This window comes from Scardinius erythrophthalmus, assembly GCF_964197995.2.
Source record: "Scardinius erythrophthalmus genome assembly, chromosome: 5".
Lineage (NCBI taxonomy): Eukaryota > Metazoa > Chordata > Actinopteri > Cypriniformes > Leuciscidae > Scardinius > Scardinius erythrophthalmus.
Genome location: NC_138225.1, coordinates 16,113,956 through 16,128,626, shown reverse-complemented (window position 1 = coordinate 16,128,626; position 14,671 = coordinate 16,113,956). Strand labels below are relative to the sequence as shown.

Sequence of the window (14,671 nt, the reverse complement as noted above, 5' to 3'; positions counted from 1 at the left end):
GCCATCTATTCATGTCTTTAATGAATTCATTGCCTCATGTTGCTCCATGCTTGAACCCCTAAAGGTGTGTATCTCTAACTTGCACTGGACCCACATGAATGGGTGCAATTCAGACTTTAGCCATCAGGTGTCTCATTTGTTCTAGTTTCACAAGTTGTTTCCATCACTACCATGTGCATGAGAGCAGATTTATGATCTGCTAAGTACTAACAGAGGCTTTTGGTACTAAGTACAATATTGATGCCAGCTCTGTTATCAGAACATGACTAAGCCTCCATTACAGCCTCTTAATAAACTTTAAGTGGGTTTGAACATTGCTGGATTGATCACCAGTAACATCTGTTTTATAATCAACATGCATTTGCAACATTTTTCAGAAGTATGAGCTGTTACTGTAGTGTCAAGTTAATTTTTGGAGGAAAATGTTAAGCTGTTCAATCCCTCTAGTTGTGCAGAATATTAAGACATTTGCAAACTAATACTAGTTTGTTTTCTGTTCTGGCTTTTAAAGGTTTTATAAAACAATGAAACCGTTGTTTCATGTACAGCTTGGGACTGTTATCAAAATTTTACTTCATCTGCAAAGCATCTGGCATGTGTTCACCAAGAACCTTGTTGAAACATTGCTCTTGTTAATTGAAGTGTTGGCGGGAGCTGACAGGATGATGCTTGTTGTACCAACTTTATATACTTCTTGCAAAATCAATAAGTTCTTATCTAAATTTAATCATGCTCAGAAATTGAATTAAGCAAAGATAATTCTCAATCATTAAAACTTAATGTTGCATTTCACTGCGTGACTGACTGACACCCTTTTTAATGAACATCTGAGAGCCAAATGCTCACTTGCTGGAGGGCTTTGGAATGAACTGGTTTTGTGTATGTGTTCACAGAAAAGCTGATTCATCCAGGCCTTGAAGAATGATCTCATTCCTTCTCTTGCTGTGTCCTCCCCTCCGTCTAGCTCTCTTAAAGGAACAACCAACGCTTTTCAAATCAAAACAAGGGCCTCCCTTTGGCTGCGCGGCTGCTGTTGGAATAATGACACACTGCAGTGGTCCGGCCTGAGCCATTGAAGAGCACGCTGCCTGACTAACTACAAGAGCAGGAAGTAAAACAAAAGAAAATAAAAACATTACCATGCTCTCAGATGCTAATCATGTTTTGGGATCATGCAGATGAGAAAGAAAAATGTGAAGAAAAGCTGAACAATGTGTAAAAGCAATTGTAATGTCTTATAGTTGGTCTGTTCTCTGTTGTTAAATTTAGAGGAAAGTGGGAGTGATTTAAATCTGCAGTTGACTTGATTGGTGACATACGGCTAAAACATCCGAGCAAAAGTGACTCTTAAAATAGGATGACACTGGGGAGGGAACTGGACACACACTTGAGTCTTCCTCATAAGGATCGTTTCTGATCCACTAGCATTAACATTACCTCACAATATATTAAGAAGACACACTCAAATGCATTCTATAAAAAAATGACATTTATGCTTCTATTTCAAATAGGTACTATTCCTCTAAACTTTCTTTTGCCTTCTCATTCACAGCATGTGCACTAGTGTGACTTTGACCTATGGTTGTTAAGAGTTTAGTTTCTGAAGACAGACTTTCAATTGTCCTACAGCTATTGAACTGATTGTTTAAAAGAGACAAATGAACGCTGATTAACATCATGATGATGTCTTCATGTCTGTCTTTTGTCTGACTATTCAGAATGGTCCCTTTCATTTGCTGATGACCAAGACCATTGGCAGAGAAGTGTGAGTGAGCCGGGACTAAAGGTTTGGAGCCAAACAAGAACAGACCTTGTTGGATAGCCACATTCATTTAATTTGACAGCCTTGAATAAAGTTTGGCAATGAGAGTTTTTGGCAATACGAATCAAAGAAACATGGACGTTCTTGAACAATGGAGCAGAAAGAGTGACCCATGCAAAGAGCCTTTCTTATTTTTGATTGAGGAGAGATACATTTTTAAAGCTCTACAACAATCTTTAACATGAGTAGAGCAAGATTTGGGTTTATGACACCAAAACACACGTATGTGTCATCACAAATATTTATTTCACGGCTTGATTCTGATAGTCAATCAATCGCAACAGTTTTTATACGGCAAACATACTGGCACTACTTGCTCGCCTCCAAGATTACTCCACGGTCTCGCTAACGCGAGTTAAAATCGCTAGTTTGTGCTGTCTTGCGAATTTAAAGGGGGGGTGAAACACTCAGTTTCAGTCAATCTCATGTTAATCTTGAGTACCTATAGAGTAGTATTGCATCCTCCATATCTCCAAAAAGTCTTTAGTTTTATTATATTTATAAAAGAAAGATAGGCTGTACTGAGTCTTTCCGGAAAAAACCGAGCGGCTGGAGGCGTGCTGTGTGGGCGGAGCTAAAGAATCACGAGCGCTGTTCACACTGTTTACTTGCTGTGCTGACGCGCTGATAGTTAACAACACACAGACATTTGAAGCAGTTTTACTCACCGCCTCCGGTTCCAACGCACGACCGTGGACCTTTATCGTTGGGACTGCTCCATTCTTAAGCATTAGACGATCTGCAAATCCAGCGTCGAACTGGGCCTTGTTTATAAAACAATCATCGTCGAAATGCAGGGAACAGGGAACTCCGTTGATGCTCTGGAAAAACAAACTCCATCCACTGGTCCCTTAAAGGGATAGTTCACTTTGAAATTAATTTTTGATATGTTTTAGCTTACCTCAAGGGCATCCAAGATGTAGGTGTCTTTGTTTCCGCAGTAGTTTCAATTTTGATATTTTTAGGTCAAACCGTTCTTGTCTGTCAGTCATATAATGCAGGTCGATGGTCACTGTCTCAAAACACAAGCACAGAGTCCAAATTAAAACAATTCCCCATCGTCCAAATGAAACAATTCCCCATCATAAGTACACATTGATGGCCTAAGACACGAAACGAGCGGTTTGTGTGAGAAAACGAACAGTATTTATATCGTTGTTATCTCTTGAAAACAAACAGCACACGTCAAAATGATCTGACGGCGCGGGCGGGTATAGATATATACATAGATGTCGCATTCGCTACTGCAGTTCATTGGAACGAAACCGTAGCCAAGGCAACATCTATGTATATATCTATACCCGCCCGCGCCGTCAGATCATTTGGACGTGTGCTGTTTTCAAGAGATAACGATATAAATACTGTTCGTTTTCTCACACAAACCGCTCGTTTTGTGTCTTAGGCCATCAATGTGTACTTATGATGGGGAATTGTTTCATTTGGACGATGGGGAATTTTTTTAATTTGGACTCTGTGCTTGTGTTTTGAGACAGTGACCATAGACCTGCATTATATGACTGACAGACAAGAACGGTTTGACCTAAAAATATCAAAATTGAAACTACTGCGGAAACAAAGACACCTACATCTTGGATGCCCTTGAGGTAAGCTAAAACATATCAAAAATTAATTTCAAAGTGAACTATCCCTTTAACGCTGGGTTCTTCGGGAGTCTGTGCAGGGTTGTCTTGCCCTGGCAACCAAAAACACACTTCTTTCTTTGACAACGCGAGCACAGCGCTTTGATGGGCGTACTGCTTTTGCTCTCTCGCTCGTCGCTCTGGTCTACGGGTGCGCGCTCGCCTTTCCTTGGAGAAGTGCCTTTAGGACCCTTATAAGGAAATTCCGCTCCATCTGACGTCACACAGGCCCATACTCGAAAAAAACCTTCTGAAACTTGTGACAAACGGAAGGAGTATTTTTCGCACAGAAATACTCCTTCAAACGTACAACTTAATTTTTGAAACTTTGTCTATGTTTAGCATGGGAATCCAACTCTTTAACAGTTTAAAAAACTCAGTATGCATGAAATAGCATTTCACCCCCCCTTTAAACGCTTACTATCACTAACTATTACAAAAATGGTCTTGGATGCCTTCAGTATTCATTTAAATATATATGGAAAGCATATTTGTGCGCAGACTAGAAGTTATGAGTTAAAGCAACAAAATGATTAAACGTTTGGTCGAGGTACAACGAAAAGGTAGAAGCTAAGAGATAGCTAAATGTGTCTGCTAACTATTCCACGGTAAAAGCAAATTGAATTGCAGTTAGAAATATATAAAACAATTTTGTAGTAATGTTGCTGTGTTCGTCTTGTTGCTAGACCGATTTCAACATTGGACTATTTTTCTTAGCGGAGGCTTTAAGCTAACAAAACAATTCATGTATATTATTTAATATGTAGTATTTAAACAAATCAGTTTAATTTGTTTAATGTATTTATTTAAGTAATAGTAGTGTAAATAAGCGGGAAAATGCACAGCCAATCAGTCCTCATGACACTGTCTGACTGTATCCTTACATTTGAAGAGTTTGGCACTGTAGGCCTAGTTCATTATCTATCACATGAAAGCAGACCTGCGCTTCTGATCAATAGCGTGCGGCTGATTTAAACAGACTGGCAGCGCGTGCAAACAGATATTACATGATCAATATCACACTGATTAAACCCAATCGACTGTTTACAAGAAGCAATCACAGAATTCCCAACTATCCCATCAACGAACATGCAAATTGCAGATAAATAAGCAAAACTTTTGCGCATCATCTCCAATTTGCATGTTCGTTGATGGGAACAGTGGGCATTCAGTCAACATCCTTGTTTCTAATTTCGCTTGACTTTCTGTCAGCAAAACAGACAGTTACCGTAGGCTATTTGAATAAAAATGATCGCTAATTTCAACCGAATGTCAGATGCAAATAAACGCTTTGGCCGTTATATTGGTCTGTGCTGTGCAATTGAAAAGGAGCTGCATCATGGGAACAAAGTTGCCGTTGATCCTCTAATAAGATAACTCCAATGTATAAGCCACTGCAGCTCATCGCGTTGTGCAGGAGGCGGCGCATAGGACGGTCGGATCCTTTCCAAATGACGAGGATTATTATTAAAGTGCCCCAGTAGACCGGGGCTGCCTTCCTGCCTCAATCGGCCATGCGTCCTCTGAATTGGTATGACTGAATGAATAAACGAGGCGTTGCAGAGCGCTGTTAGCCAATGCGGATGCTTCTCACACACACACTAAATCGCGTCGAGTGGTATAGTATGTCGTCGAGCTGTCATGTTTCTGTTTCGGTCTGGACTTCCATAGGGGAATGAGTAATCGCGATGTGGTCATTGAAGGAGGCGGGTATCTCACAGACATCCGGAATCCATCGCGGATTCCCACAGCTGCACCGCGGAGCTGCGAGTCAAAGCGGCCCGCTTTAGGAGCTCCTACCGCGCGTCGTTATGCCATTCCCAACGCTGTTTGTGGAGGATTACTGTATGAGACGTGAGTCGTGCGTCATTTCGTGCCTTGATTGATACACATTTTCCCATAATATGGCCGATCAGAGCAACATTCAGTCTGCTGCCTCCAAAAGCATCAGGCCATTCAAATCCAGCGAGGAATACCTGTATGCCATGAAGGAGGATTTGGCTGAATGGTTGAACACGCTGTACGAGCTGGACATCACGGCGGACACTTTTATGGAGGGTCTGGAGACCGGCTGCGCGCTCTGCCGGCATGCCAACAACGTGAACCGCGCCGCCCAGGAATTCAAGGCGAATTATCCAGATGCTGCCCTTTCTTTCAGGATCCCCAGCAAGGACGTGGTCTTCCAGTCGAGGAACGTCATACCGGGATCGTTTTTGGCCAGAGACAACGTGTCGAACTTCATCGGCTGGTGCAGGCAGGAGCTCTGGATCAAAGATGTGCTCATGTTCGAGACCAACGACCTGGTGGAGAGGTGTAACGAGAAGAACTTCGTGCTGTGCCTGCTGGAGGTGGCTCGCCGGGGGGCCAAATTCGGCATGCTGGCCCCTATGTTGATTCAACTCGAGGAGGAGATCGAGGAGGAGATCCGGGACCAGGAGAACTTGACGGAGGCTGTAGGGGAGACCCAGAGCCCGCCGAGCAGGACGTACAGTCGCAAGGAAAGCATCGGCGAGCCCGACCCGGAGCTGTTGGCCCGCTGGCAGCAGCAGCAGAAGAGAGTCCTGCTGGATATGCGGAACCTGGACGAGCTGGTGAGTCTGACAGCTGTCAGCATACCTCACGTTCATAATAATCAAAACTGCTGGGTTATTAATCTGGGCAACTACAGTGATGGCAGTGATTCTGCACTTGTTGCATTTTTAATGTTAAAACGCATCAAATCACCGCATAATGGATGTGATGTGATGTGATGTGCTGTGCTGTGGAAAGTGGATGAATGATGCTGATTACTGGCGTCACAGCTTAGTTGTTACACTGTGCATGTTTATCTGGTTCAGAAATTAAATATATTTCACAGGGCTTATAGTTGCAGGCAGCAGATATAAATTGCAGTTAATATCACATTTACCTTAGATGGTTCTACATCCCAAATGTCAGCCTAATAAGACATGTCAAACTCCACTCTTGGAGCGCTTCTGTCCTAGCTCCAACCAGCTCCAAAACACCTGCCTTGAAGTTTCTTGTAATCCTGAAGATCTCGAATAGCTGGTTTAGGTATGTTTACTAATTTAGAGCTTGAGCTAAACTCTCCAGGAACTGAGTTTGAAGCCCCTGGTTCTTCATATATATATATGAAGAACACTAGTACACATCATTGCACTGATTCTTGAAACATGAGACAAAACGTGGCAGTGACAACTTTACCCAGCATTAGTATTTTAAAATAGCAAAATTAACTCTCTGAAATGATCACTAGAATGTTCTTAACATAAATTTTCGCATTATGTGATTGACTACCTTATCTAGATAATTATATAGTCCCTATTGCATAGAAATAGAATAGACATTTATGAAAGCATTTAAAAATGACGCAAAATAGAAGCCAGCCTTCATTATGAATCTCCTGTTTTCAATAATTCACTCAAATTGATTAAGGTTTCATAGGCAGGTTTTATTGTTTTTGTTGTTATTTTAAGTAACTGTGCCTTTATTTTTTGTGTCACAACTACAACCATGTGTCAAACCCCTCATAATTAGTGCAGAAAATTAGTTTGAAACCATCTCAGTTAATTAATTGAAGTGAAAGCTAGTTTGTAAATATGCATTACTGTAATAATTATGACTGATGGTTTCTAACCGTATTGAGTGAAAACACCTTTTGTGAGAAAATGTGAACACGAGGTTTCACCCAAACTGTTCCTCTGACCTCATTGAATATATTCATCCAAAATGGTCTTTTGATTGGATCTATATGTGTTTGTGTGTGGGGGATGAAAGGTCAGAGTGTGTCACTCGTATTGGTGTGTGACATCTGAGTCTGCACATTTTCTTGCATCCTGGTCATGTGGCATGTTGGCGGTCCATGGCATATCTCACCTATGTGTTTCTTAAGGGTGAAAGGTTGTTTCTTGATCAGAGATATTGGATCCTGGTATGTGTTATTGAGTTTATCAGTATGAAGTTCTGTCACTTGATCATTCCTCATTAAGAATAACACAATCATACTAGGGGATTTATGTGATATATAACTGTATAAAGCCCTGATGTTTGACAAGTTAAGACAGCTGAATATTAGCACAGAGTGACTGATGAACATGTCCTTGTTATTTGATTTATCTTCTGCCACAACCTGAAGAAAATATTGCTGTTTCTCAGAAAGATTCTTCTTCATTTTGCCAGTCCTAATAATCTGCTCTCATCCAATTATGTAGACCTCAGAATGTTTGGGGGGACAACAGAGGAAAATTTGCAGTCTCCCACAAGCACAGGGACTTACTTTTACTAATTATTTGACTGTCTAAGTTACTGTGGTGGTTATTTCCCTCTAAAAGTCCCTCTCTTCACTCCATTTAATTTCATTACTTAAAACTGTCAACAGATAGGCCTATACCATGCCAAAGATCAATGTGCAACATGCTTGCTTAGTTTACACATTCAATTGAGTTGTTGGTCTAGTGTTGGCCCATCAAAGAAACATTCAGCCCTTGTGAGCGTGTAAGCACCTTTTTCCCTGAGCGTGAACTGCTAGCATCAGCACAAGTTCAGGCAGGGTGAAGAAACAGTGGACGTCAGGTGCTGTTACATCAGGAATTCATTCAAAACAGTTTGTTAGCATTTATTTTACTGAATGTAAGCCTAATATTAAAGTATACAGTCAGTGATTTATCTGGTGTCTGGCAGAGAAGACGCCTTTTGATGTGTCCCTTTTTATGGTTGACCTTGTCTGGATTGTCTAACACAGTTGCTAGTCATCTTATCTCATGAACCGTGTTGCTGAACCGAGCAACTGGCTTTGTCCTGCAGAGACAGGGTGGATTCCGTGACGGGCAGCAAGTCCAAACAATGCATCACCCTGAAGCTTCAGGACATATGGAGCTCTCAACAGAATTCATCTGATCAAACACTCTCTTCTTTTCTTCTTTAATATATAACCTTGTGAGATTACCTGCCCTCTGTAATTCTATGATCTCACACAGGCTTTGTTCTCTGACAGGCAAGTTCAGATAAAACGTTGTTTTGATTCATTTACAGTTCACTTTGTTACCACAGTTGAGAGATACCTCATGCAGCCACTTATGACTGTTGTTTAGGTGAAGTACTCTTCCACACATGTGCATTCAGACTTCCTCTTATATATGTATATATATATAAGCTTGCTGTTTCATTGTTTTAGACATTTGAGAATGTGGAAGTTCTGTGGGATCACGTTTTTTTTTTTGCTTCTTATCATAATATTTGCTTTTGAACTTTGATTATTTAGTGTTGTTACACAGATACACTTTAAAAAAGTCAGTTAAACTCAAAAAGTGGGGATGGACAATATATCAGTCCCGTATTAGGCTAGTTATCTGATGATATTGCTGATAGGCCTGCCTGCCTATTTGATATTTAAAAGGATAGCCTAGTTCACCCAAAAATGAAAATTCTGTCATTAATTATTCACCCTTATGTCTTTCCAAACCCATAAGACTTTCGTACATATTCAAAACACGAAGATATTTTTAATAAAATCTGAGCGATTTCTGTGCCTCCATTGAAAGCAACGTCAAATGATGTTTTATAAACAAAGTTCGGGAGGAGCACGTTCAAATAAGCAATCCAATCTACTCGTCATCAAACAATTATGTCTACCCTAATCAGCATGACAAGAAGTATATATCCACACTGTCAACTCACCTAATATTCCTTGACAGTTTTTCAGCATCCCTCCACCACCCCGACTCCTCACTCTTGGCTTAATCTTTACAGCCAGGAATACGGGGGGAGTACTCTGGGTTCGGGCCGAATACTGAGCCCGGAGCCCTCTCCTCGGACAGCACACCAAATACGCATTTATTCTATCTAACTTATTTGTAAGTGTGAACTAGTGAACTAGATCGTAAAACCAGTCTATATGAATTGAGTGGTTTAGCCCAAATTTTCTGAAGAGACACGATCGCTTTATATGATGAACTGATTGAATTTAGGCTTTTATTCACATTTTATGTTCAATAAACATTCATCAACTGACACATCAGTTGTGGTAAACGGAAGCTTAAGCATGTTTGCTTGATGTGCGAGAACCATTCATCCAATGAGATTCATTCTCGTGTTACGCAGCCCGTTTGAGCTTCCGCAAGAACCAATGAGATTCATTCTCGTGTTACGCAGCCCGTTTGAGCTTCCACAAGAACCAATGAGATTCATTCTCGTGTTACGCAGCCCGTTTAAGCTTCCACAAGAACCAATGAGATTCATTCTCGTGTTACGCAGCCCGTTCGAGCTTCCGCAAGAACCAATGAGATTCATTCTCGTGTTACGCAGCCCGTTTGAGCTTCCGCAAGAACCAATGAGGTTCATTCTCGTGTTACGCAGCCCGTTTGAGCTTCCGCAAGAACCAATGAGATTCATTCTCGTGTTACGCAGCCCGTTTGAGCTACCGCAAGAACCAATGAGATTCATTCTCGTGTTACGCAGCCCGTTTGAGCTACCGCAAGAACCAATGAGATTCATTCTCGTGTTACGCAGCCCGTTTGAGCTACCGCAAGAACCAATGAGATTCATTCTCGTGTTACGCAGCCCGTTTGAGCTTCCACAAGAACCAATGAGATTCATTCTCGTGTTACGCAGCCCGTTTAAGCTTCCACAAGAACCAATGAGATTCATTCTCGTGTTACGCAACCCGTTCGAGCTTCCGCAAGAACCAATGAGATTAATTCTCGTGTTACGCAGCCCGTTTGAGCTTCCACAAGAACCAATGAGATTAATTCCCGTGTTACGCAGCCCGTTTGAGCTTGCGCAAGAACCAATGAGATTAATTCTCGTGTTACGCAGCCCGTTTGAGCTTCCACAAGAACCAATGAGATTAATTCTCGTGTTACGCAGCCCGTTTGAGCTTCCGCAAGAACCAGTGAGATTCATTCTCGTGTTACGCAGCCCGTTCGAGCTTCCACAAGAACCAATGAGATTAATTTTCGTGTTACGCAGCCCGTTTGAGCTTCCACAAGAACCAATGAGATTCATTCTCGTGTTACGCAGCCCGTTTGAGCTTCCACAAGAACCAATGAGATTCATTCTCGTGTTACGCAGCCCGTTTAAGCTTCCACAAGAACCAATGAGATTCATTCTCGTGTTACGCAACCCGTTCGAGCTTCCGCAAGAACCAATGAGATTAATTCTCGTGTTACGCAGCCCGTTTGAGCTTCCACAAGAACCAATGAGATTAATTCTCGTGTTACGCAGCCCGTTTGAGCTTCCGCAAGAACCAGTGAGATTCATTCTCGTGTTACGCAGCCCGTTCGAGCTTCCACAAGAACCAATGAGATTAATTTTCGTGTTACGCAGCCCGTTTGAGCTTCCACAAGAACCAATGAGATTAATTCTCGTGTTACGCAGCCCGTTTGAGCTTCCGCAAGAACCAATGAGATTAATTCTCGTGTTACGCAGCCCGTTTGAGCTTCCGCAAGAACCAATGAGATTCATTCTCGTGTTACGCAGCCCGTTTGAGCTTCCACAAGAACCAATGAGATTCATTCTCGTGTTACGCAGCCCGTTTGAGCTACCGCAAGAACCAATGAGATTCATTCTCGTGTTACGCAGCCCGTTTGAGCTTCCACAAGAACCAATGAGATTCATTCTCGTGTTACGCAGCCCGTTTAAGCTTCCACAAGAACCAATGAGATTCATTCTCGTGTTACGCAGCCCGTTTGAGCTTCCACAAGAACCAATGAGATTAATTCTCGTGTTACGCAGCCCGTTTGAGCTTCCACAAGAACCAATGAGATTCATTCTTGTGTTACGCAGCCCGTTTAAGCTTCCACAAGAACCAATGAGATTCATTCTCGTGTTACGCAGCCCGTTTGAGCTTCCACAAGAACCAATGAGATTAATTCTCGTGTTACGCAGCCCGTTTGAGCTTCCACAAGAACCAATGAGATTCATTCTCGTGTTACGCAGCCCGTTTGAGCTTCCACAAGAACCAATGAGATTAATTCTCGTGTTACGCAGCCCGTTTGAGCTTGCGCAAGAACCAATGAGATTAATTCTCGTGTTACGCAGCCCGTTTGAGCTTCCGCAAGAACCAATGAGATTCATTCTCGTGTTACGCAGCCCGTTCGAGCTTCCGCAAGAACCAGTGAGATTCATTTTCGTGTTACGCAGCCCGTTCGAGCTTCCGCAAGAACCAGTGAGATTCATTTTCGTGTTACGCAGCCCGTTTGAGCTTCCACAAGAACCAATGAGATTCATTCTCGTGTTACGCAGCCCGTTTGAGCTTCCGCAAGAACCAGTGAGATTCATTCTCGTGTTACGCAGCCCGTTTGAGCTTCCGCAAGAACCAGTGAGATTCATTCTCGTGTTACGCAGCCCGTTCGAGCTTCCGCAAGAACCAGTGAGATTCATTTTCGTGTTACGCAGCCCGTTCGAGCTTCCGCAAGAACCAGTGAGATTCATTTTCGTGTTACGCAGCCCGTTCGAGCTTCCGCAAGAACCAGTGAGATTCATTTTCGTGTTACGCAGCCCGTTTGAGCTTCCGCAAGAACCAGTGAGATTCATTCTCGTGTTACGCAGCCCGTTTGAGCTTCCGCAAGAACCAGTGAGATTCATTCTCGTGTTACGCAGCCCGTTTGAGCTTCCAACAAGAACCAATGAGGTTCGTGCTCGCATGTTTGGTTGAGCTTCTGTTTATGTTCGCTGATCAATGTTTATATGTGAATAAAATCATTCGTTAAATGTAATCTTCTATGTTGTTTTTAAGACAAAATTGTAGATATAATTAATGTAATTAATTCGAGCTATTTCTCAGTTATTCGCCATAATATGAAAATAATTATTGGCTTATTGGTATCAGCCAGATTTGTAATATTGGTGCATCTCTTTAAAAAGTGCTTAATGTGGTAAAAAAATGGAAATTCCAAACCTGTAGGACTTTCTTACTTCTGCAAAACAAAAAGACGGCACTTAGAAAAGGTTGGTATCTAAACCGTTTTGGTCAACATTGTGAGGGCAAAAAAAAAAAAAAAACACTTTCAAATATCTTCTTTTATGTGACTAAGTCATACATGACTACAGCATTTTCATTTTTGGGTGAACTATCGCTTTACTAGTATTATTTAATATAACTGAATCTGCCTGGCTACATTAGATTACACCAGCAATAGATGTTTTTTAAGGGTCAGATCAATTAATATGATCCCCTTACAGAAACAAGTGACATTCACACTTCCAACTCATATTATGGTCCTTAATATAATTTAGCATAATTTTTGTCACTGATATATAAATACAGTTTGAGTCCTGTCCATGTGAAATATGAATGCATGGTGTAATCCAGTCTGCTGCGTTGATCTCTGGACAGTTATTTTTATCTATTGGATTTAATTTGTGGATTTTAGCTTGGTCATGAGTCATGATGAATTTCAGATTTTAATACTGATACAGACTTCAAAGTCACTGTCAAAATGAAAGATTCATGATTGTAAAGTCAGTAAACGATGACCATGAGGATTATTCCACTTTGATCTTGTATTTCTTAAAGAGATTTCCATGGAAACAGGATGGAAAAGTTTTACGGATGTGCTCGGATTTAGTGTTGGTAATCCTATTCATCCCTGAGGGATATGAAAGGTAGTTTTTCCTGATCCTCATCTTCCATTAGTTCCTCACACATCCACAAACACAGAAGCACACACACATCCCCTAATTTGAAGTAACATTCATACTGTATGAGGAAAAGCAGAAGTGTCTCTGAGATATGAGTGTATTTGAATTACACAGCTATAGTTCCTCTTGATTTTCTTAGTTACAGAAACACTGATACAAATACTCCTCTTCACCTCTCCGTCTAAATGTCTTACTCATCATGATAAGTTTGGCTGGGATTTTCCAATGTTTAATGTCGTGTGTGTGTGTGTGTGTGGGGTGTGGGGGGGGGCAGTCACTGTTTCCCCCTGTGTAATGTTATTTAGTATAGCCTATTCCTGCTAAACATGTTTAGTCAAAAAAATACCAGGTTCAGCTCTAACTGAATTTATCCATACTTTTTCATACTGAATTTTATCCAGTCTAATGCTGTGGAACTCAACCCAAAGTTGAGAGTGAGATATAGAATCGGTATTTGTCATTTGTTTGTGTAACGTCTGTTGCCTGTCTGAGTGCATTATGTCACTACTCATCATATAGTTGCACATACTCTTGGCTACTCATACTTTCAAATTTAGAAATGCAATATAATATACAAGTACAGTTAAAAAGTTTGAGGATTTTTAAAAGTTTATTTTTTTAAGAATTGTTTAAAGACATTTTTTTTAATTCAGTAAAACATTAATATTGTTAAATTTTATTATAATTTAAAATAACTGTTTTTAATTTCAGTGTATTTGAAATGTGATACTATAATGGCAAATCTGAATTTTTAGCAGCCATTTACAGTCTTCAGTGTCACATGATCCTTCAGAAATCATTCTAATATGCTGATTTGGTGCTCAAGAAACATTTATTTTATATTATCAATGTGGAAAACAGTTGTGCTGCTTTAAACCATTATAAAAAAGTTCTTCAGAATTCTTTGATGAATAGATATTTCAAATAAATGTCATTCTTTTGGACTATGTTTTGTAACATCATAGATGTCTTTACTGGCACTTTTTATAAATTTTAGTGCTTCCTTGCTAAATAAAAGTGTTAATTTCTTTAAAAAAATGACTGGCCCTTAAAATGTTAAATGGTACAAGTACAGGAGAATGCCAGGGTTTCACTCTGTCCGTGTTTGTTTTGTAATATTGACTGTCTGGCTGTTCTTGATGATATTCTGATCAGTTTTTTTTTTTTTTTTTTTTTCTGTTTTTATCATCCACCATCATTTTGAAAATTAAAAGCACACCTCTCTTCATATGCTTCATGATTTGAGGTATATTCATGTCCATATTAAGTTAAACACTTAGGGTTAGGGGTTAATTGTGATGCTCCATCGACTAGAACAAAAATAGTTTACTGTGTAGTTTGTCCGGCAAATATCAGTTTAATTGAAACGTTGTTATTGTTTTAATCAATGCCTTTTTAAGATCGGAAAAAAATATCAGTGTGCCTATTTAATTTTTTTTTTTTTTTTTTTACAAATGCTCTCATAAACATAGACAAACAGACAGCGTCTTGTCAGGAATACCCAATGAAATGTCATCAAGGCACATGACTCACCCTCCCCCCCTCTCTCTCTCCCCACACCCCAAGGCCT

At 40.6% G+C, this 14,671-nt stretch overlaps 1 protein-coding gene across 1 annotated transcript in view; it reads left to right on the top strand.

Annotated features, from left to right (window-relative positions):
• Positions 1-5,244: 5,244 nt before the first annotated feature.
• gas2l1 (growth arrest-specific 2 like 1) overlaps positions 5,245-14,671 on the top strand; it is a 33,879-nt gene continuing 24,452 nt past the window's right edge. Inside the window, exon 1 of the mRNA XM_081367083.1 lies at positions 5,245-6,053. Coding sequence (XP_081223209.1) covers positions 5,367-6,053 — 687 coding nt within the window. The 5' untranslated portion in view covers positions 5,245-5,366. The remainder of the gene's footprint in view (positions 6,054-14,671) is intronic.